This window comes from Lathamus discolor, chromosome W (genome assembly GCF_037157495.1).
Source record: "Lathamus discolor isolate bLatDis1 chromosome W, bLatDis1.hap1, whole genome shotgun sequence".
Lineage (NCBI taxonomy): Eukaryota > Metazoa > Chordata > Aves > Psittaciformes > Psittacidae > Lathamus > Lathamus discolor.
In genome coordinates this window covers 22,186,752-22,207,495 of record NC_088908.1, presented here as the reverse complement: position 1 = coordinate 22,207,495, position 20,744 = coordinate 22,186,752, and the positions used below count along the sequence as shown (strand labels likewise).

Here is a 20,744-nt window from a genome sequence, read left to right as displayed (position 1 = left end):
ACCAGTCTGGCAAGCCTCCTACCAAAACCGCTCTTCCCCTTTGTCAGACCAGCTCCATCAGCCCCCACTAGACCTGGCCTACTAACTTGGGTCCCATGTTCAAGACACCCAAACCCCTGACTATGGCACCACCCTTCTAACCATTTGTTAACCTGGCCAATCCTCCTAGCCTTTTTAGGGTCCTCCCCTTTATCCTGGAGAATAGATGAAAAGACAATCTGAGCTCCAGAGCCCTTAACCACCTCTCACAGGGCTCTGTAGACCTTAATGTTCTCTGGGCTCCTGCTATCTATGTCACTAGCACCCACATGGATTGCTAGAGGTGGGTAATAGTCAGTGGGACTTACCAGTCCAGGCAGCCTCTCTGCAACATCCCTGATCCGTGCCCCTGGTAGGCAACACACCTCCCTTGAGACTGGGTCAGGCCAACAGACGGGTTCCTCTGTGCCTTGCAAAGTAGAGTCCCCTAATACTATGACCCACTGCTCTTTTCTGGCAGCTCCAAGTAGAGATCTTCTTTATCAGTGCATCAGCCGGTTGTTTCTGGTGCGAGTGCGTTTCCTCATCAGCCCCCTGCAGAACTGCAAAGTGGTTCTGGATGGGGACAACAGATTTAGGAGGAAGCCTCTTGCTTTTAATTGTCCTCTTCCTTCTTTTTTTTTTTTTGTTGGCTTGTTTTGTTACTATTTCCCAGCTTCCTGGGTTAATGGCCTCCTTCTTCCCTCCGTGAACTACAGTGGATGCTTGAGGCCCCTGCACAGTCTGGGCCTGGAGCAAGCAGTCCTGCTTCCTCTCAGCTTCCCTAACATCTTTCAGCCTATTGACAACATCCCGCAGCTCAGCCACCTGCTGCAGGAGGACCTCCACCAGGGAGCACCGAGTGCAGCCCTGCCCATTGTGCACCCTCACCTCAGGAGGCCAGTGCAGGCACTCTCTCCACTCTGAACTCTGTGCTCCAGCCTCCCCTCTCATCTGCTCTGTCTGGGTGCCTACGCTGGCCACCACCAGGGCAGCCAGAACAGAACTCCCAGACCGGGCTCTGGTCATAGGGCGAGTGCTCACCATCCCACTCACCTGCCCGCATAAACTGCCTCAACCCACCCTGGTTGCTTGCATTCCCTGAGGCAGGTTTTTCCAGTCATCGGGAACTTCACCTGACTGCCACGATTTTTCAAATGTTATGGACAGCGGCTTAACAACTTCATTCGCCAGCTCCTTCAGGACCCGCAGATGGATTTCATCAGGTCCCATGGACTTGTGTACATTCAGGTTCTTAAGATGGTCTCGAACCAGATCCTCTCCTACAGTGGGCCTAAGGTCTTCATTTTCACAATCCCTGCGTCTACCTTCCAAGACTTTGGTGGTGTGGTTAGAGCGTTTGCCAGTGAAGACTGAGGTAAAGAAGTCATTAAGAACCTCAGCCTTCTCCAAATCCAGGGTATTCACCCATGCTGTTTGGCATCCTGGGGTTTCTCCCCCCTGGGATACGTCTTGAGGTCAAACGTGGTTTCTGATGCTGGGAAAACCAGCCAGGTTTTGTGGCAGTTGTCGCCGGCACAGTTGATGACGCAGGTGGTATTGGTGTGTCCCACAGTGCCTGGAATTTCTGAAACAGGGCAGCAAGGCATCTCCTGGAAAGGTGTTGGGAAATATTCTTGTGAGACACCCTGCCAGAACCCAGCCTTGCTAGGAGGGAGCCGCTATGCCAGAGCTGGCCATTAGTCATGCTTTTCACCAAACACCTTAATCCATCATTATCTGGGCACATATCAGATCCTTGCCAAGAGCAATGTGGGAAGAGGGGGTTTGATTCGGAGAAAAATCCAGGAACAAACTCGCCAATAAAGTCTTCAAGTTGACAAGCAGGTATTCTTTATTGTGGTGCCAGGAGACGTGGGGGATAGCTCCTCCTAACGTATGTCTCTGTATTGCTACGCAAGCCGTCCTTATATAGCCGCTGGGCATACATACGTATTCATGAGGTTATGTATGGATTACATTATTTTCCAGAAAGTTCCCTGCATGCGTACAAAATTGTGGTAGTGGTCTCTGAGGGTCGTTTACTTCTCCCAGCAATCTTCATCACTTCTGGCAGCCTTTGAAGCACATGCAGTAGATGCTTATACCAGCTTAATTGGTTCATTAACAGCACAGACATAATAATCCTCCTGTCCTCCTACTTATCAGTTAGTTTAACTGTAGCCCATCCTGGACACCTGCCATTCCCATATACTCCTTATCCTTGCATCCTGTTCTTCTAGACTGTTTTTCTTAAAACTACGTCAACTACAACAGTTTATCTTGTACAAGAATTCTTAGTATGTTCTCTAGCTGTACTCTATTTTTTTCTATGTATCCTGCACCTCAGTAATTTTCCATTGCTACTGTTGCAAAGCCATCGAACTTAACATTACTTAAAACTGATTCCAAAGCTTTATATATTCCATTTTGTAATGTTGTGGCCCCCCCTTGTCTCAGGTTGTAAGCATGGTCTTCCTGTTCCCCTGCCATCCTTTTTGCTGCCTGTGTGTAATTAACAGAGTCATTAAAAACAGGATGAGTTAAATGGTATTCATTTTTGTGGCAGATGTTTTTAATTGAGATATGAAACAATTTACCAGTTTACATAAACAATACCAAATGAAGGCTTGTAAAACAGATAAGGCTGTTTGGCTTTTGTCATTGTTTTGAGGAAAATCAAGCCCATCCCCATCTGCCCTGGCCACGGTGGCACAGGATGAGCCAGAGCTGGCTGGCACTGCCAGTGTGGAGCAAGGCAGCAGGTTTGGGTCTTTGGGTCTTTGGGTGGCTGGTTGTGCCTTGAGAAATGGGGTTTGTTTGGTTTGAGGTGCATGGGGGAGCCTGGTCCTGTGTTGGTGTCCCACATGGAGCTATGCTGTCACTGCCACACTGGGGGAGATGGAAGGGTACCAGACATCAGGGTCCTTGCTGGCAGTTGCTGCCTTGGAGTTGAGCAAGGAGCACTGCCCATGGTGCATCCTCCAGCAGCACCAGATGTCCCTGGGATGCTGTCCTGGTGGGGCTGCAGGGAAAGCAAAGCAAATCAGGATGAAAAGTTGGACCAGATGATCCTTGAGGTCCCTTGTAACCTGGTATTCCATGATTCTATGATGAAACCTGCTTTACTCCCAGTATTGGGTGGGTGAGGAGCATCCCAGCCTGGGCCAGCTACGTGGGACCCATCCCAGGACACCCATGAGCAAGGTGAGGATGGTGGGGATAAAGGCTGGATCACCAACCAGTGTAGAGGGCCACTGTAGTGGTGCAAGGGTGACAGGACCCATTCAGCTGAGCAGCTGAACTAAATCAGAGGGGCAATGCCTGAATTCATGGGGTGGTTGACATGGCACTGTACCCCTGGCTAGAGGAGCAAGGCAGACAAAGGCCTGTGCCAATTAGGGCATGAGTATCCTTACAAGGATCCCTGCATGCAGGCAGGAGTGCAGGCAGTGCCCAGATGTCTGGCAGGGCTGGGTGCTGCAGATACCTGAGCACAGCAGGGTCCTGCTGCCAGCACAGCCCTGGCACTGCTGGGCACATCAGTGTCCTGTCATCCTCATGGCAGCGAGAGCTCTCTGCACCTGGAACTGGTTGAAATAGTTCATTTACATCTTGTGCAGAGGGTTAAATTAATTGGATTTCCTTTTAAAAGGCTTCATTTGTGCTGACAAGTGCTGAGGTTTTTTCTTGCTAGACTGGCTCCCCAAAATGTGCATACAGGGCACTACGGTGATGGGTCCTCAGTAGCTGCTGGGGTGGGCACATCCCTCCAGCATCCCACAGTGCTGTCTTGCTCCCTCTCTGCAAGCAATTGGGGATGAGCCACCTCCAAGCTGCCTGCTTTCACCTACCCCCATTGTCGTGTCCCTGGGGAGTGGATCAGGATGGGTGCAGAGGAGAAGGGAGACAGCGGTGCCCTACAGCTCCCACTACCTCTACCGGGCTCATGCACATGGCTGGTGCTGCTGCCTGGCTGCCGGAATTGCATGCTTCCTTAACGTGCTCCATCTGGGACAGCTTGGTCCCCCACCATCCCATCGTGGAGTTATTCTTGGCCACTGTCATGGTTTAAGCCCAGCTGGTAACTCAGAACCACGCAGCCTCTCGCTCACTCCCCTCCCCCTTCTTCCCCCCAGCTCCTGGGGGCATGGGGAGGTGTCGTGGTTTAAACTCAGTCAGCCATGCAGTCTCGCTCGCTCACTCCCCCCCCCCTTCCTCCCCACTCTGCTCCCAGAGGGATGGGGAGGAGAATCGAAGAAATGTAACTCCCACGGATTGAGATAAGAACAGTCCAGTAACTAAGGTATAACACAAAACCACTACTGCTACCACCAGTAATAATAATGATAAGGGAAATAACAAGGGAAAAGAAGACAACCACTCACCATCCGCTGACAGATACCCAGCCCAACCTGAGCAGAGACCTAGCCCATCTGGGCAACTGCCCCCAGTTCTACATCCTGGGCATGATGTGCTGTGGTATGGAATGCCTCTTTGGCTAGTTTGGGTCATCTGTCTTTGCTTCCTCCTGGCTTCCCCTCCTCCCTGGCAGAGCATGAGACTGAGAAAGTCCTTGGTCAGAGTAAACATTACTTAGCAACAACTAAAAACACTGGTGTTATCAGCTCTGTTCCCAGGCGGAAAGTCAAAACCACAGCGCTGCACCAGCTACTAAGAAGGAGAAAAATGACTGCTACTCCTGAACCCAGAACAGGAGGAGAATGGAAAGAAAGTACATGTTCCTATCTGTACAGACAGATAGGAATGTACATGTTCCTATCTGTACAGACAGATAGGAAAAGCCTCACGCTCGCAGGCCCTTGTTCTCATGGGGGATTTCAACAACCCTGACATCTGTTGGAACGATGGCACTGCACGGCACAAGCAATCCAGGAGGTTCCTCGATTGTGTGGAAGACAACTTCCTTCTGCAAGTAATAGAGGAGCCGACAAGGAGAGGTGCCATGCTTGACCTTGTGCTCACCAACAGGGAAGGGCTTGTTGAGAATGTGGTACTACAGGGAAGCCTTGGTTGCAGCGATCATGAGATGGTCGAATTTGAGATCCTCAGGAGAGTGAGAAGAGCGTGTAGCAAGCTCACTGCCCTGGACTTCAAAAGAGCAGACTTTGGCCTCTTCAGGAGCCTGCTTATTAAGGTTCCATGGGATATAGCCCTGGAGGGCAGGGGGGCCCAAGACTCTTGGTTTATATTCAAGGATCACCTGCTGCAAGCTCAGGAGTGCTGCATCCCAACTAGAAGGAAGTGCAGCAGGAAGGCCAGGAGACCTCCTTGGATGGATAAGGAGCTGCTGAGGAAAATTCAAAGGAAAAAAAGAGGCTTATATAAAATGGAAGTAAGGACAGGTGGCATGGGTAGAGTACGGGGATGTTGTCCGGAAAGCTAGGGACCAGGTTAGGAAGGCTAAGGCCCAGTTAGAATTAAACATAGCCAGGGATGTCAAGGATAATAGGAAGGGATTCTACAGGTACGTAGCAAACAAAAAACAGACAAGGGACAAAATAGGCCCCCTGAGGAAGCTTTCGGGAGAACTGGCTACGCAGGATTTGGAGAAGGCTGAGGTTCTGAATGACTTCTTCGCCTCGCTCTTCACTGGCAAAGGCTCTGACTGCACCACCCAGGTCTTAGAAAGTAGATGCAGGGGCTGTGAGAATGAAGACCTTGGGCCCACTGTAGGAGAGGATCTGGTTCGAGACCATCTTCAAAATCTGAACGCACACAAGTCCGTGGGACCTGATGGAATCCATCCGCGGGTCCTGAAGGAGCTGGCGAATGAAGTTGCTAAGCCACTGGCCATCATATTTGAAAAATCATGGCAGTCAGGTGAAGTTCCCGACGACTGGAAAAAGGGAAATATAACCCCCATTTTCAAGAAGGGGAAAATGGAAGACCCAGGGAATTACAGACCAGTCAGTCTCACCTCTGTGCCTGGTAAAATCTTGGAGCACATTCTCCTGGACAGCATGCCAAGGCACATGAAAAACAACAAGGTGCTTGGTGACAGCCAGCATGGCTTCACTAGGGGGAAATCCTGCCTGACCAATTTGGTGGCCTTCTATGATGGGGCTACAGAATTGATGGATAAGGGTAAAGCAGTTGACGTCATCTACCTGGACTTGTGCAAAGCGTTTGACACTGTCCCACACGACATCCTTCTCTCTAAATTGGAGAGATATCAATTTGATGGATGGACCACTCGGTGGATAAAGAACTGGCTGGATGGCCGCACACAAAGAGTTGTGGTCAATGGCTCGATGTCCGGCTGGAGACCAGTAACGAGTGGTGTCCCTCAGGGTTCGGTGTTGGGACCGGTCTTGTTTAACATCTTCGTCGCTGACATGGACAGTGGGATTGAGTGTGCCCTCAGCAAGTTTGCCGATGACACCAAGCTGTGTGGTCCGGTTGATACGCTGGAGGGAAGGGATGCCATCCAGAGGGACCTTGACACGCTTGTGAGGTGGGCTGATGCCAACCTTATGAAGTTCAACCACGACAAGTTCAGGGTCCTACACCTGGGTCGGAGCAATCCCAGGCACGGCTACAGACTGGGCAAAGAAGAGATTCAGAGCGGCCCTGTGGAGAAGGACTTGGGGGTGCTGGTCGATGAGAAAATGAACATGAGCCGGCAGTGTGCGCTCGCAGCCCAGAAAGCCAACCATATCCTGGGCTGCATCAAAAGGAGTGTGACCAGCAGGTCGAAGGAGGTGATCCTGCCCCTCTACTCTGCTCTTGTGAGACCTCACCTGGAGTATTGTGTGCAGTTCTGGTGTCCTCAACATAAAAAGGACATGGAACTGCTGGAACAAGTCCAGAGGAGGGCCACGAAGATGATCAGGGGACTGGAGCACCTCCCGTATGAAGACAGGCTGAGGAAGTTGGGGCTTTTCAGCCTGGAGAAGAGAAGGCTGCGTGGAGACCTAATAGCAGCCTTCCAGTACCTGAAGGAGGCCTATAGGGATGCTGGGGAGGGACTCTTTGTCAGGGACTGTAGTGACAGGACAAGGGGCAATGGGTTAAAACTTAAACAGGGGAAGTTTAGATTGGATATAAGGAGGAAATTCTTTCCTGTTAGGGTGGTGAGACACTGGAATCGGTTGCCCAGGGAGGTTGTGAGTGCTCCATCCCTGGCAGTGTTCAAGGCCAGGTTGGATGAAGCCTTGTGTGGGATGGTTTAGTGAGAGGTGTCCCTGTCCATGGCAGGGGGGTTGGAACTAGATGATCTTGAGGTCCTTTCCAACCCTAACCATTCTATGATTCTATGATTCTATGCATGCCATATATGAATAATATATGAATATGAATATGAATATGAATAATTCTCCTTTCTGGTCTTTTTTCTTTCCCTCCGCTCTGAGCTCTGCGCTGCAGCCTCCCCTCTCATTGGCTCTGTCTGGATGCTTACGCTGGTCACCGCCGGGGCAGCCAGAGCAGAGCTCCCAGACCGGGCCCTGGTCATAGGGCGAGTGATCACCATCCCGCTTGCCTACCCAGGCGAACTGCCGCGCAAACTGCTGCACCACTCCCTGTTTGCCTGCCCTGTTCGCCACCCTCCTGGTCCCTCCTGCCATGGTGCTTAAACCATGCACTACCACACATCCAGAAACAGAGCCTGATTTACTGCCTTTTTTTTTTTTTTCCTCTCAGTTCAGGGAGCAAAAATGAGCAGAATTAGTTTTCTTCTTGTTATGTTTTTCAGGAGGTAAGTGTGGGTTTCTAAAACATTTCCTGAAATGTACTGGGAGTTTTGTTTGTTTACACTTGTAGATGAACCTTATTCAGTGCTACTACAGCTACATCCATTAGCTGGTATTAGAAGATATTATCACGATTATTTTTGTAAGCTACAAAACCAAGCCTTAACTTCAGGATGATTCTATCAAGGTTTGAAAATCACCAAGCCACCCTGTTTTTCAACACGTACCAGCTAGTGGAATCCTTTGCCAAGGACTGTGGAGTTCATTACTCAGTCATAATGAATGGACTGATAGATGAGTTTATTATACGTCTAGGTAAAGGTATGTAGGTGTGTAAGCACCTTTTCAAAAAGGCTTGTGTATGGGCTTGACTTTATAGATCTGAGAAGTCTTATTTGTTTTCAGCAGGACATCCACACACAAAGAATAACAAGAAGTTTGTGTGCAGTCTCCAGTGCAGGTCACCTCAGGAAATTCTGCCCTGAAGGAGAGGCAGGGCAGGGATACACCAGACCTGGCTGGGACTTCATTTCTTCACCACTTTTTACACACAATTTGGAAAAGACTTGAGGAAGAAAACAACTGAGCATGATTAAGTACTTACATGAAGTCCTTACAAACTTATTCATATATTCCTGCTTATTTCAATCAAAGTTTTCCAGACCATCACATCAACCTGTGAAATATGAGCTCACTCCCTTAATAGAGATAACAGGGTTTTATTGAGGGACAAAGTCAATAAAGCAAAAACAACAGCGCTGGGTGCGTGACCGTAGCCAGAGGTGCACTGATTAGCATTTGTTGCAGGTTTATATACTTTCACTATTGCATTAGCCATATACATATTCATAATTCCTGCGTATAGGCAGGGAATATTATAACTAGCTACAGGAACTTATTATCATAAGTCTCCTCCTCTTGGCATCTGCGCACTGCTCTCCGGTGATTGTGGGCACAGGTCTTGAGGATGAAGTAAGCAGACTTCCTCACAGTGTACTTTTCACCTTTGGCACAGTCGGATGCTCCAGTAATCACAAAACTAGCTGAAACCAGCCATATCTGTAACTTTTCTGATAGCTGGCAAAGATTTAGAACAGTGTGACCTTCGTGCAAAATTTATTGCAAGCAAAACAGGACAGGCAGACAAGGAGTATCCAAAGCTAGCAGATGTTCGGGAGGCACTGTCTCCAAACTAACTGATAAATAGAAGGATGGTGTGAAGTAATTCACTCATGTTTAATGGGGCCACTAAATTCTGTTATCTCACCACAGACTTACAACACAAACATTGTTCTTTATCTTCAACCAAAGTTAAGCTAAAAGTACTTTAACCCTATGTTTTCCAGGCACTAGCTTTCCTCATATCAAGTTGTCATGTGCACGTGTGCGTGTGTGTGTCCCTTTTCTTTTACCTTTACAAATTCTTTTGCTATGTGACTCCATTTTGCTCAAGAGTTCTGGCCATTTTCAACTTGTTGCCTAATCTTGTGTCTTTAGCGAGCTTTGTTTCTGTTACTGGGAACTCATACAGTTATGTCCACATAGCAACACCTATGATTTGCGAAAGCCAATGCATTTATGTGTTTATCACAAACCCATGCCTGAATCACTGTGCTGAAGACCTCTGATCATGAATCATGGCACAGACCCTGCCCACATGCCATCCGACAGGCACTGGCCTACTGAGAAAGAAAACAGATGTAGTACATGTCTGAACACAGAACCCATGGTGCCTGGAAGGAATGATGCGTGAACCTGGAAACTGTGATCTAGAGATCAGGCACATCAAGGAGAGCTCTGCTCTGCAGGGTTCAGTGAGATGGAGCTCTAAGGAACACAAATAAATGCTTAAGACATGCTCTCAAAACACAAGTCTTGCTAGGCCCACTAATGTGTACTTAGGTGGACATCCAAAAAAAGAGCGATTTGCACGATAAGACTCATGGGGAGCCAACCTGATGATGTAGGCTTAAATTTTAAACTAACAAAAGTGTGTGTGCCTTTAACATGGTAGAATAAGCCAAACTGTTTTAACTTACTAAGATGTAGAGAGAAAGGAATGTTCGGCAGATGGGGGAAGGAACATCATTGGACTGATAACAACTAAGGAGACAGTAAATAAGACCAAGGATGCCAGCCTTCAAGATAGCAGAGTGGTGCCCAACGTAGAGCAAGACCGGAACAGAACAGAAGCAAGGACACACCAACTGCTAACTCAGCACTAGGACCTTGTGAGCATGCACAAGCACTGAGGTCATTCAGTAAACACAGTGAGGAAGACTGACAGAGACCCCCAACTCAGCAAGAAAGCACATGTGCAGTTAGAATGTGAATATTATAATTAGTTCCTGGGAAAGCTATGAATATGCATGAGTATGCTATATCTACAGCCGCTGCTGGCGAAATGATTCGCATGTGCCCATCACTGCAATAATGAATGATGCTTTCTAAAACTCAAAATTGAGTCTTAGTTTCTCTGACCAATTTTTACAGTAACAAACCTCTACTTCAGGGCCTCTGACTCAGCACCATCACAGCTTTGGACCCAGCCCATGCACCACGATACTCCTGCAAGCTCAGGGACCACCACAGCATCACTGATGTGCTGTGCACACACTACAGATTCCCCAGCCACCAGCAGAATGACAGCAGCCCTGCCCTCAAAGTGCAAGTGCTCAAACCATGCCCTACCACACATGCAGAACCAGAGCCTGGCAGAGATGTACCACTATAGGAGCCCCTCCACCGGCCCTAGAACCCCGCCTACAAGGGTCCTACTCACACCCCAGTGACCACCCTCCCGCAGCCCACACTCCGTAGCACTCTATGAAGCTGAGGCCCCAATTTACCTCAGCCACAATGACACCTTCCCAGGCACCCAAGCCCATCTCAGTGTCACACCCCCCACAAGGTGTCTTTCTCCCAGTGACACGAACCCCTATCTCCCCTCGCCCGCAGCCCCACTCACACCATCCACGAGAAGGAGGATGTTGAGTGACACAGAGTCTGCAATGGAGCCTAGGGCCCAGCATAGGCAAAAAGGCACCAGCACCACCCTCACTATAGCAACCGCCACCCTGCGCTACCACCACACCTCATGTGGTCTCTACCCACCTCACGTGAAGCGTGGGGTGGGCAGCGGAAGCAGGGACAAGATGTCAGCATGCATCGCCGCGATCATCAAGGAGGTGGAGATGGGCCTTGGGCCTGATCAAAGGTGAGGGGGGCGAGGCTGTGCCTCGGGCTGTGGGGCCTGAGTGGGATGGGGGGGGGGGGGAGCTGGGGGCATGGGGCCTGAGAGGCTGGGTCACAGGTTGTGGGCTCTGAGCAGGAGTGAGGAGAGGAGCAAGAGCAGGGCCAGTTGTGGGGTAGGGATAACAGGAATGAGCAAGGTCTCAGGCTGTGGGGCATGAGCAGGTGTGAAAGGAGTGCAGCAGAGCCTTGGCAGATATGGGGAGAGTAGGGCAGACACTGGAGCTTGAAGTGAGCTGGGCAGGAACAGGCTGGGACTGCAAGTGCAGGAACAGCATGAGGGTGCCCTGCAGTGTCCTGCTAACCTGCTGCCAGGAGAAGAGAGAGGTTTTTCCCAGAAAGAACTAGAGACAGGCTCTGCTGGGGCAAAGGGGTAGGTGAAGCAGTGGAAAGACCTGAGCCTAGTGCAGTGCCTGTGCAAATAATTCTCCTGCCACAGGTCTGCTGCACATTGTGCACTACAATGTGCAAAGGGGTCTGTGCATGTGAAACATAGCTCGCTTCTGACAGCAGTAGTGAAAGCACTGTCATGGCATCAGCCATCGCTTACACACAGAGCAGCCGGTCCTACTTAATGTACTTTTTTCTCCTCCTCAGAACTATCCCCTCTACATCCAGAGCATTCTAACTGAGAATGAGCTGAAGTTCCACTACACTGTGCACACTTCTCTTGATGTCATGGATGAAAAGATCTCTGCAATGGGCAAGGCCCTTGTAGATCAGAGGGAACTGTACCTAGGGCTCCTCTACCCTACTGAAGACTACAAGTTGTATCTTTCTACTGCCTTTTGCCATGCCATTTTGTATTTATAGGCTCTTTCTTGCAAGGGGCTCTGAATGGGGAACCTTCCTTCCTACTCGGTGCCGTGTTAGAAACATCTTCAGGAAACACATGCACTTGCTCACTGACCAGTTTGTCACATAGAGGTATAGGTTTGGTGCCTTGATCAGTTTAGAAGCTGCTTCATTGCCCAACCAAGCAGTGGAAAAAATTACCTTTAACTTACACGAGGGAGTGCAGTGTATGATGAGTGTCTGGTCCAGCTAGACTTTGCCTTTCATTAACTGGGTGCTTTATTCCCTGCTTAGCTAAAACAGTTGACCGAGTAAAACAAAGCTTAGAGTCTTTAGTAACACCACTGAAAGTAGCAGAAATATGAAGGTGTCTCCGGTCAAGTACCTAAATCCCAGGTGTGTGGTCTGATTTCTCCACAACCTGTACTCCACAGCTGTAGCTTCCCCAATGTTTATAAGTCAATCATTAAAACTTTGTCTTTTTTTTTTCTGAATCACACAGATTGAAGTTATCTGCAGACCTGATTTCTGGGTTTTTATAAACTGGTTGTTAATTTTTGAAGTCTCAGAGGTTAGTCCCACTGGCTGACATTAGAAGATCTCCACCAGGTCTCCCAAGCAAGAATAAATAAGGTGGCTGCATCATTAAAACAGTTCCCCTAAAACTGCTAGTGGGAGGCTGCTTCTGAAATTGCAAAGCATGCTTTACTGGCCAGCATAGGAGCAAGCTTGCCCTGGAGTCATAAAAGATGGAAAAAGCCAGGTAGAAAAGGGATTAATTTCCTGCAAAATAACATCTTGCTTACCTCACCTAGTCCTAACTACAAGATGGGCACAGCAAGAACATCATGTTTCCTCTCAGCTTGTTTCTTTGAGTGTATCTCAGCCTTGCTTTAGTCACTTTGCCAGAAGCACTTGACAGCTGCATAGATATGGCTATGTGACAAATTCCAAGGTGAAGTTTGTTATGGTAGTGGATTCTTCAAACACAGTGCTTGAGATCCGCAGTGTAAGTGCAGGATATCAGAGCATGACTTGCCACAAAGATGTTTTTATGAATAAGTAGAAGTAACAAAGTGTCAAGAAGCAAAAATAAAATGCTAAACTGCAACCCCTTTTCATATGTTCTGAAAGCTGCACAATTCATATACAGACATAATGTGTAACCCTTTTTATAAACCCTGGGGACTGTATCCATTCCAGGACTGTATCCATATCCATCCATAAGTGGGCTGACCATACTGATCTTTGTCATCTTTCTGGAACTTGCAGCATACCTATGATGTAATAGCACCAAGAGCATAACCCCTGTGGCTGACCAGTTCAGATGTGCATGCTCTGACTGCCTAAATGGATAAGAGCTATGTTGCCTTTGGGCCATTATTGTGTAACAGAATGCCAATAGTCTCATGAGAGCTCTTACTCCCACCTCAGACAGAACTGGTGTTCAAAACATTGATGCAAAAAAATTTATTCCTTGGAATACAAAAAAAAAAATCATCTGTTTAATAGGTAAATATGAAAATAAGCATACACAAGTAGAACAAGTTAAAGATTGAATAACTGCACTTGTTCAGGGCTTACACTTGAGTAAGGACAGGCATTTAGCACGTGTAATTCCTCACACAGGAGGGCCAGTGCCCCCATTTCTCATCTGTAATCTCACAGGGGATTTTAATAATGTTTGGAGTTTCTATTGCCTGGGCAAGAACAACTTCTTTTACACTTTGCTGAGGCAGGTCTACAGCTAGGGCAAAACCTGTCCTTACTTAAGCTTAAAAGTCATTACTTACCCAACAGAGCATGCTATAGTTAAAGAATAAAACAATGCATTCAGCTTAGGGAAAGCCAGCAAGATGCATTGTTAGCCATTGCCTTTGTTACAATAGATGAGCTGTGCAGAACTAGCTGCTTCCTCTAATATTGTGTTCATTCCCTTCTCTAGGGCTTTTGATAATATAGATGATGATACAAGTGTGCTGAAGCTCTGTCCCTTTTCATCCAAGTGTTGAAAACATCTCCCATGTACAGGGGTGTGCAAAGTGATTGTATATTTTGTCTTCATTCTGTGCAACATTTTAAATTTATTCTATGTAGAATAAACTGGACACCTGCAAGGTCTGCATGCATTTCATCTCCAGCAAACCCGAGTATAGCACAGACATCACTGTTCAGCTTTATGCCTTCAGGCAACATGCGAGAGCCAGCTCTTCCTTCAGGAAGGTCAGCTGTGTCAGGTTTGTTCCCTACAGAAGTTCATACAGCTGTGCCTCTGTGCAACTCTGTTTCTGTAGCAGTTGGGCTGTGTAAAAACAGCAGTTCCTGCTGTGCTTGTGATTGGAACAAGCACAGCCATACAAGAGACAGCTAAGAGATTATTATTAGGGGTCAACCTAGAATTCAGTCAGCTGAGATGCAGAGAATGACACTGTTCCTCAGAAGCACTGGTGCTTCAGAGCAGTTCCTCTGAAGTAGAAGGAGCACATCAGCCACAGAAGTCCTTTCGCTCTTTGCCACCCCCTTTGCTGCTGCTCAGGACTGTTTATTCTGACAGGAACATCATAAGCAATGTTCAATTCAAACATACTTTGGCTCCTTGTCCCATTTTTCCTTAGCTAGGAGCACTTGGATCTATATGTACTTACTTTAGTTCTTGGAAAAAGGAAACACTGCAAATCAGTTGAAGGCTTCAGGTTTCTCTACAACCCCAGACATTGTTCACATACTTGAGAAAGCTCTGCAGACAGCAAACAACTGGTCACAAAGCACCACCTTGAACCTAATCAAGCCCTACATTGATCTTGCCTTCCTGGAAGATCTTTGGGTGACTCACATTTCACAGTATTTGCTGATATCACTTCACACCTCATTCAGACAGGCCAGGTACACTTAACAGCTATTTCTAGCCCAGGTCAGGGAGAACAGGTAGCACTGTTAGGATAAATTCACACCAAGAGATTAAGACAGGATTGCACAAATGCCTGTCTCATCCCAAACTAATCTCTATTAGCATCTCCTATCCTTGCAGCTCCCTGCTGTTCTAATTAAAGACTACCAAATCAATACCAGGTATTTATATAGGGGAAAAAAAAAAAAAGTACAAACTAGGCTAGAAAAGCATCCCAGCTTCTTAATTGCTTGTGCAATACACTCACACTACACAAGGCTGTGCAGCTACAGCATGTCCAAGCAGAGGTAACACAGGCAGGCATAGGCACTGAGCAGCTACTTGGTGATTTTCACACACCTCTACTCCAAGTCTTTCCTGTCCCACAAGCAGCAGTCTGTGCTTCAAGGACCTAATCAGTTAAAACCACACAAAACATAAGCTAAAAATAATAGTTAAGTAGCTGCACAGCTCCAAAGGATGGATACAAGAAGCCTGGAGAAAGCCAGGTCAGTGTTAAGTCAGCTCCCAGCCAGCACAGTCTCGCTGCAGATGAGGTTCACACAGCAGGATAATTTATTTTATAAGTGACATTTACAATACCTTCTCAAACAGAACTTCAATACATTTTAAATAACAACAACCTGCCAGATAATGGGAGATCAAAGTGTTGAAGCCTCTCCTACCATCTAAACAAGGTACAGCTGTACACTGCTATTACAGAATATTTTCCTGTAAAAATCACTCTCTTCACTTTCAGAGATGGGAGTTCAGCATTTCCTCTTCCACAAGAGAATCCAAACACCCCAAAGTAATTTATGTTAAGAAATAAGTCTCAAGAATTTACAAAGCTACTAAATAGAATATTTAAAGTCCTAGAAGAAGTCAGGTTTATTTTTAATCTAAGATTAAGCTGTAACTTGGATAAAGGCCAATCTTGGCAGCACTGAGCTCAGGAGTACAACATTAAGAGTTAAAGCCCCAAGCTTTAAAAATGTCTTGAGATTTTAAGAGGTGGGGGGATCAGTAGGATTCTTAGCCTGGCAATGCCCCCTGAGCTGTGAAAAGCTGCTTTAGGAGTGGGTCACATCTGGATTAGAGGAATCCTAGCCAAGGATCACAAAAGATTAGTATGATAATTACGTAAGAAAACCAACTTCAACATAGAACTTCACTCAGCTGGGCTCACACCATTCTCATCCATCCAGGGAATCCTGAGCAGGAATGCTAACGGGAGTAAAGAGGAAGATCAGACCAAATTTGCAACAGTGGAGATGATTTTGTAATGCTGCTACTACTAGAAATAAAGTAAAACAATGACCTGGCAGCATCCTTTGATCCCTGTAGCTTTGGAATAAAAGCAGAAGAGGGGATTGTTGACTTCTGAAATAAAAGGTATGAAGGGTTTTGTGACACCCAGGTTTTGTTTAGCCACTAGAGAGGTAGAGGCTTCCAGAGAAACAGCAAGGGATGCTTCCCCCCCTCCCCTAGTTGTTAGATGTACAACAGCAGGAAGCTAAAAACCAGACCCAAACCACATAATTGGCTCCATCTTCTTCCCAAGAGTAAGGTCATAAGTCCATGAGGCTGATGAAGGAAAAGCTCCCCAGCAGTAAGATCTAGAGCTGCAACCCAAGACTTTCTCCACTGATCTGAAGAAGAGAGTCTTTAGAAAGGCCCTTAGGATCTTCTTATGAGCAAGAGAAAGCAGCATCCAGCTTCCATAGAAAGCTGGCAAAGCTGAGGGAGTTTCACAGGTCGAGCAGGGCAGGTCCATCCTCCACATGGTGGAGGACATTTGGACACCTAGAAACCAAACCAAACCCTCCAGTGCAGCCCTTTTCTATGGGATGAGAATGAGCCTTAATGGTTTGGGAGAGCTCTTCCCTTCTGAGAAAACTGTTCTCTAGAATAAGACTGTTCCTGATGAAAATGCAATCTCCTAAGCAAAACTAAGGTGAGCTCCTCTGGGACACTGGCAGGATGTGCAGATGAAGGGGATCCAGTCTTTCCTCCTGCAGCCCAGCACATGGCTGCCTCCCTAGTAATCCTCACAGCCAGGCAGATGGCCTTTTTAAAATTAATCTTTTTTACTTGGGTAGGCATATTGTGAGATCTCTGCAATCCCATCTTCTCATTTCAGTTCTGTTGGCATCACCAGGGTAGTCCAATCCTTTCTAGCATGGAAAATATCAAGGCAGCAGCCTTGCCCGACCCCTAAAGAACAACAAAACCAGCATCCTGAAGCACTGCAGCATTGCTCAGCTGTGAGCTGTGCCAAAAAGCACAGGTACTCAGCTCCTTCACCCCTCCAAGAGCTGGATTCACCCTTCTGCCCCAGCTAACCTAGACTGAATCCCAAAAGCCAGGCACAGCTCAGACTGGTCAGGCTGCAAGTGTCATGGCCACACAAACCCCTGCAGGTTTCCAGGTGCTTCTTTCACCTCCAAAGCTCTTCTCTGCTTCCTACCACAGCACTGAAGGTGCTGGGGCATCAGTAAAGCTAATCCACAGCAAGCTCACAGATGTATGAGCAACAGGAGGTGTGCCAGAGAATAGCTCCAGGCCTACACTGGGGATGAGGGATGCCAAGACAGCAGCATGGATGGGATCTGCTGTGCCATCACTGTGGGCTCACTTCAGTCCTTTCCCCCCCTCCCAGGTGCCCACAGGTCCCCTGAGATGCTCATGTCCCAACCAGACCAGCCACCAGGATCCTGCCAAGCCCACAGGCACTGAGATGATGCTAACAGCACATGATGGGCAGGAGACATTTCTAGCACAGATCTCCAGGAGGACACTGCTGAAGCCCTTCTCCATCCTCCCACCCACCCATGCCAGATGGAAGGTGCAAAGCCAGAGCAAGGGGCAGCTATCTCCATCCTGGGGACACAGGGGTCTTGACCCAAATACACAAGAAACCCCCCACCCAGCCACTCACCTGTATGCCCTCCCTCGCACCCTCGGGTGCTGCCCTCCGTAGTAGCCTCCCTGCTGGGCCAGGCCTCCCCGGGCTTGGAAGCAGCCCTGGTAGCCCCCACGGTCAGTGGTGCTGATGCCTGGCACATTGGTCCTCTTGGGCAGCACCTGGAAGGCAAAGGGTGGCTCAGCCAGCACCAGGGTTTGGCACAGCTCCATGCTAAGAGCTGGGAAAGATAGATGCAGCATCCCAGGGCTTCATCCAGCTCTTACCTTAATGACACGGCCTCTGAACACACTCTTATCCAGCTCCAATGCAGTCTTCACAGAGCTCTTCTCTTCAAATTCAATGTAGGCATACCTACAAGGGGATGGGGTGAGTAGACCCCCAGGGCACCCCACTGCTCCCAAAGGCTAGGGAGCACAGGGCAGCAACCTCAAGACCCCAATCCCAGCACACACCACTGACCCTTTGGGATGCCCTGAGAACTTGTCACAGAGGATGGTCACTCGGTTGATCTCCCCGCAGCTGTGGAAGTGAGACTCCAGCTCTTCTGCTGTGCCCCCATAATCTACCTGCAATGACAGTCCCAAGCCCTCCAGTGCTACCAGCCAGCCCCCCAGCTTGCAGGTCTGCATTCACACACCATCACGAGAGACAAAGGGCCCAGATGACCCCTTTCACACCATGTCACCATAGCTTCACCACCTCCTGAAGTTCAGAAGACCCAGCTGAATGCTCCAGCCTAGAAACCCAAATCCAAGAGAAAGCTCCTCTGGCTTTGAGGGAACAAGCAACACCACAAAATCAGCAGCTTCCAGCAGGGTAGTTTGGGGAGCTGACACTTGCAACAGATTATCTGCAATTAGTTGAAAATCACAGGCAGTTGCTGAGCCGCATTCCCAGTCTGGGCTGGGCAGAGGAGAAGCATTTGGGATGGGACCAGCCAGCCTTCAGTGGGGGGTGAAAGGTCCCTGGTGAGAAGGTTCTCAGACATACATCCAGCTGGACCAGGAGTAGGGAGATGGGCTCTGCTCCAGGGTCTCCCACTTACATTGCCCACATAGATGGATCGCTGGTCAGCCTCCATCTTCTTGGTTGTCTTTGGGAAGAGACCTGCAGAGACAAGGGCTGCTTTGCCATGCTGGAGTTATGGAAGCCCTCTGGCAGAGGGGTGTCTGTTTGCAGAAGTCTTCTACTAGCGCAACCACCACTGAGCTGACACACTATAAAGCTCCTTGAGTCCCTGTCATGTCCAGGCATACCCAAATACCCACACTGCTGTCTCTGCCTCCTCCTCCTCCATCCCCTTGCCCCCTTTCTCTTCAGAAAACCCCCAAATCACAGGGTAACTGCTCTACTGGGGCAGTTGATACTAAACTCAATTAAGTAACTGAATTAAATGTAATTAATTTACTGCATCTTGGTCTGCACAGGTAGGAGGTAAGAGTGGATAGCACTATGTCACACCTGGGACCCAATCCCTCATCCACCTTACATATCCAGCCTCAGGCTGCCTGGAAAGGCAGAGCCACATGCTCTGGCTCCAGTTACCACCCTGTGCTCCAGCATTATCCCTGAGGGGACAGCAGCACCCAGGGACAGCCCATACCTCCCTCCAAGTTCACAATAACGCGTCTCTCAGCTTCCAGCTGCAGCTCCTTCATCCTCTCATCCTCTTTCTCCATCTCTTTCACTCTGGCATTGATGGCCTCCAGCTCCTGAAACCCCATCCAAGACTTGCATGAGCAGCACACTGAGCAGAGACACCCTGATCCCACTGCCCAATCTGGGCTGGGATGTTGCAGTGCTGCACAACATGCACCTCCACCCACAGTTCCCTCCCAAGCTGGGGACAAGGGTGGCCTGAGGACAACAGCCTGTCCCACAAAAGGGGAGTTCAGCTCCCAGCTCCACTAGGGAGAAAAAACACAGATAATATTTCCTTTCCCATACTTTTGAAGCAGTATGTGCAGAGGTGCCAGAGGGAACGGGATATTTAAGCTGGTGATGAACAGGAGCCATGTACTCTTGCTCAGCCAGAAAAACACCTCAGCAGTGAAAGCTAAGCAGCAGGAGAGTGACAATTCAATTTCCAGCTTCTCAGGGTTTTTAACATCGGGGCCAAAGATTTTTAATTTTTAGAAGCACTTGAACAGAGGTGTAGAAAGCTTCCAATTTCCTTAGAGAAACAAGGAAAACTGATTCCACACTCACTGGGTTCTGCACAACTAGCTCCTCCACACTGTCCCCCTCCAGGTGGCTCAAGTCCAAGACATCATCTGCAATCTTCTGCAGAGCTGCCATCTCTGCCACATTCCAGGATGCCTCCATGGCTGCCAGGGACAGCAGGTCCTGCAACCAGATCCCTGAAATGTCCAGGAAGAGAGGACTGAGCAGGAAGAAGAGCAAAAAGCCATTTAAAAAATAAAACCCCCCAGCCATTTAACATAGAACTAAAGCAGAACACCAGACAGGCAAGAGCTTTAAAGGTGCTTTCAGCAGAAGGATGAACAGATGCCACCAAAGCAGATTGCTCTCAGTGCTGCAGGCAGGCTTGCAGCAAGACCCGAGAATTGCAGGAGTCCTGACTCCTGAAGTTGGTGACCTACTGAAAGGTCTCATGTTCATACTGAGGCATTTCCCAATTTAGGAGGGCTGCAGAAGGGAACAGAAAGCACCTTCCTATGGGTGAAAAAGGAAAAACAGGCACAAGCCAGATTTAAAAGGGAAGGAAAGACAGGACCTGACCCACCATAAAGCTCCCAAACCACACAGAGTGAGCCCTACCTCACCTAAGCAAAGGTAAACCCATGCCCTTCCAGCTTGAGGCTCCTGGCTTGATCTCACAGTAAGTTAAAATCTCCTACTTGTGAGCAACAAGCTGACCCCCTGCTCCAGCCCCCAGAGCCTCAACCCTTAGCCACAGAGATAGTAGCCGCTCACAGACGTGTGTCGCGCCGTGCACACCCCTCCCCCCGGGGCCACGAACATCCCACACTACCTCCACGGAACAGCGTCACATGCGAACTTCCTGCGCAGTGCTGCTTTTACGCATCTGGGGCCAATCAGGGCAGGGCGCGCCGGCAGAGGGCCCTGCCCAACCGTGACCCCAGAGCCTCGGATTCGAGTCTTGGGTGTGGCAGCAGACATATAC

General features: G+C 48.6%; 1 protein-coding gene across 9 annotated transcripts; it reads right to left on the bottom strand.

The window, feature by feature from the left end:
• Positions 1-2,398: 2,398 nt before the first annotated feature.
• Positions 2,399-20,643, bottom strand: LOC136004344 (polyadenylate-binding protein 2-B-like). Of its 9 annotated transcripts, none has more exons than XR_010608393.1 (9): positions 20,383-20,502; positions 19,805-19,956; positions 19,200-19,308; positions 18,642-18,703; positions 18,056-18,162; positions 17,860-17,947; positions 17,609-17,754; positions 3,509-3,608; positions 2,981-3,043 (listed from the first exon to the last, which is right to left on the bottom strand). XR_010608393.1 is itself a non-coding variant. In XM_065660787.1 (8 exons), the coding sequence occupies exons 2-8, from the start codon at positions 19,919-19,921 to the stop codon at positions 2,938-2,940; spliced, it is 735 nt and encodes a 244-aa protein (XP_065516859.1). In that variant the 5' UTR covers positions 19,922-19,956; positions 20,592-20,643; the 3' UTR covers positions 2,399-2,937. The 9 variants fall into 9 exon arrangements, 7 of the variants coding, with proteins under 7 accessions (XP_065516859.1, XP_065516861.1, XP_065516860.1 ...); XR_010608394.1 differs by lacking the exons at positions 2,981-3,043; positions 3,509-3,608 and adding exons at positions 15,221-15,894; positions 15,989-16,884 and having other exon boundaries at positions 20,383-20,500; XM_065660787.1 differs by lacking the exons at positions 3,509-3,608; positions 20,383-20,502 and adding an exon at positions 20,592-20,643 and having other exon boundaries at positions 2,399-3,043.
• Positions 20,644-20,744: the final 101 nt, after the last annotated feature.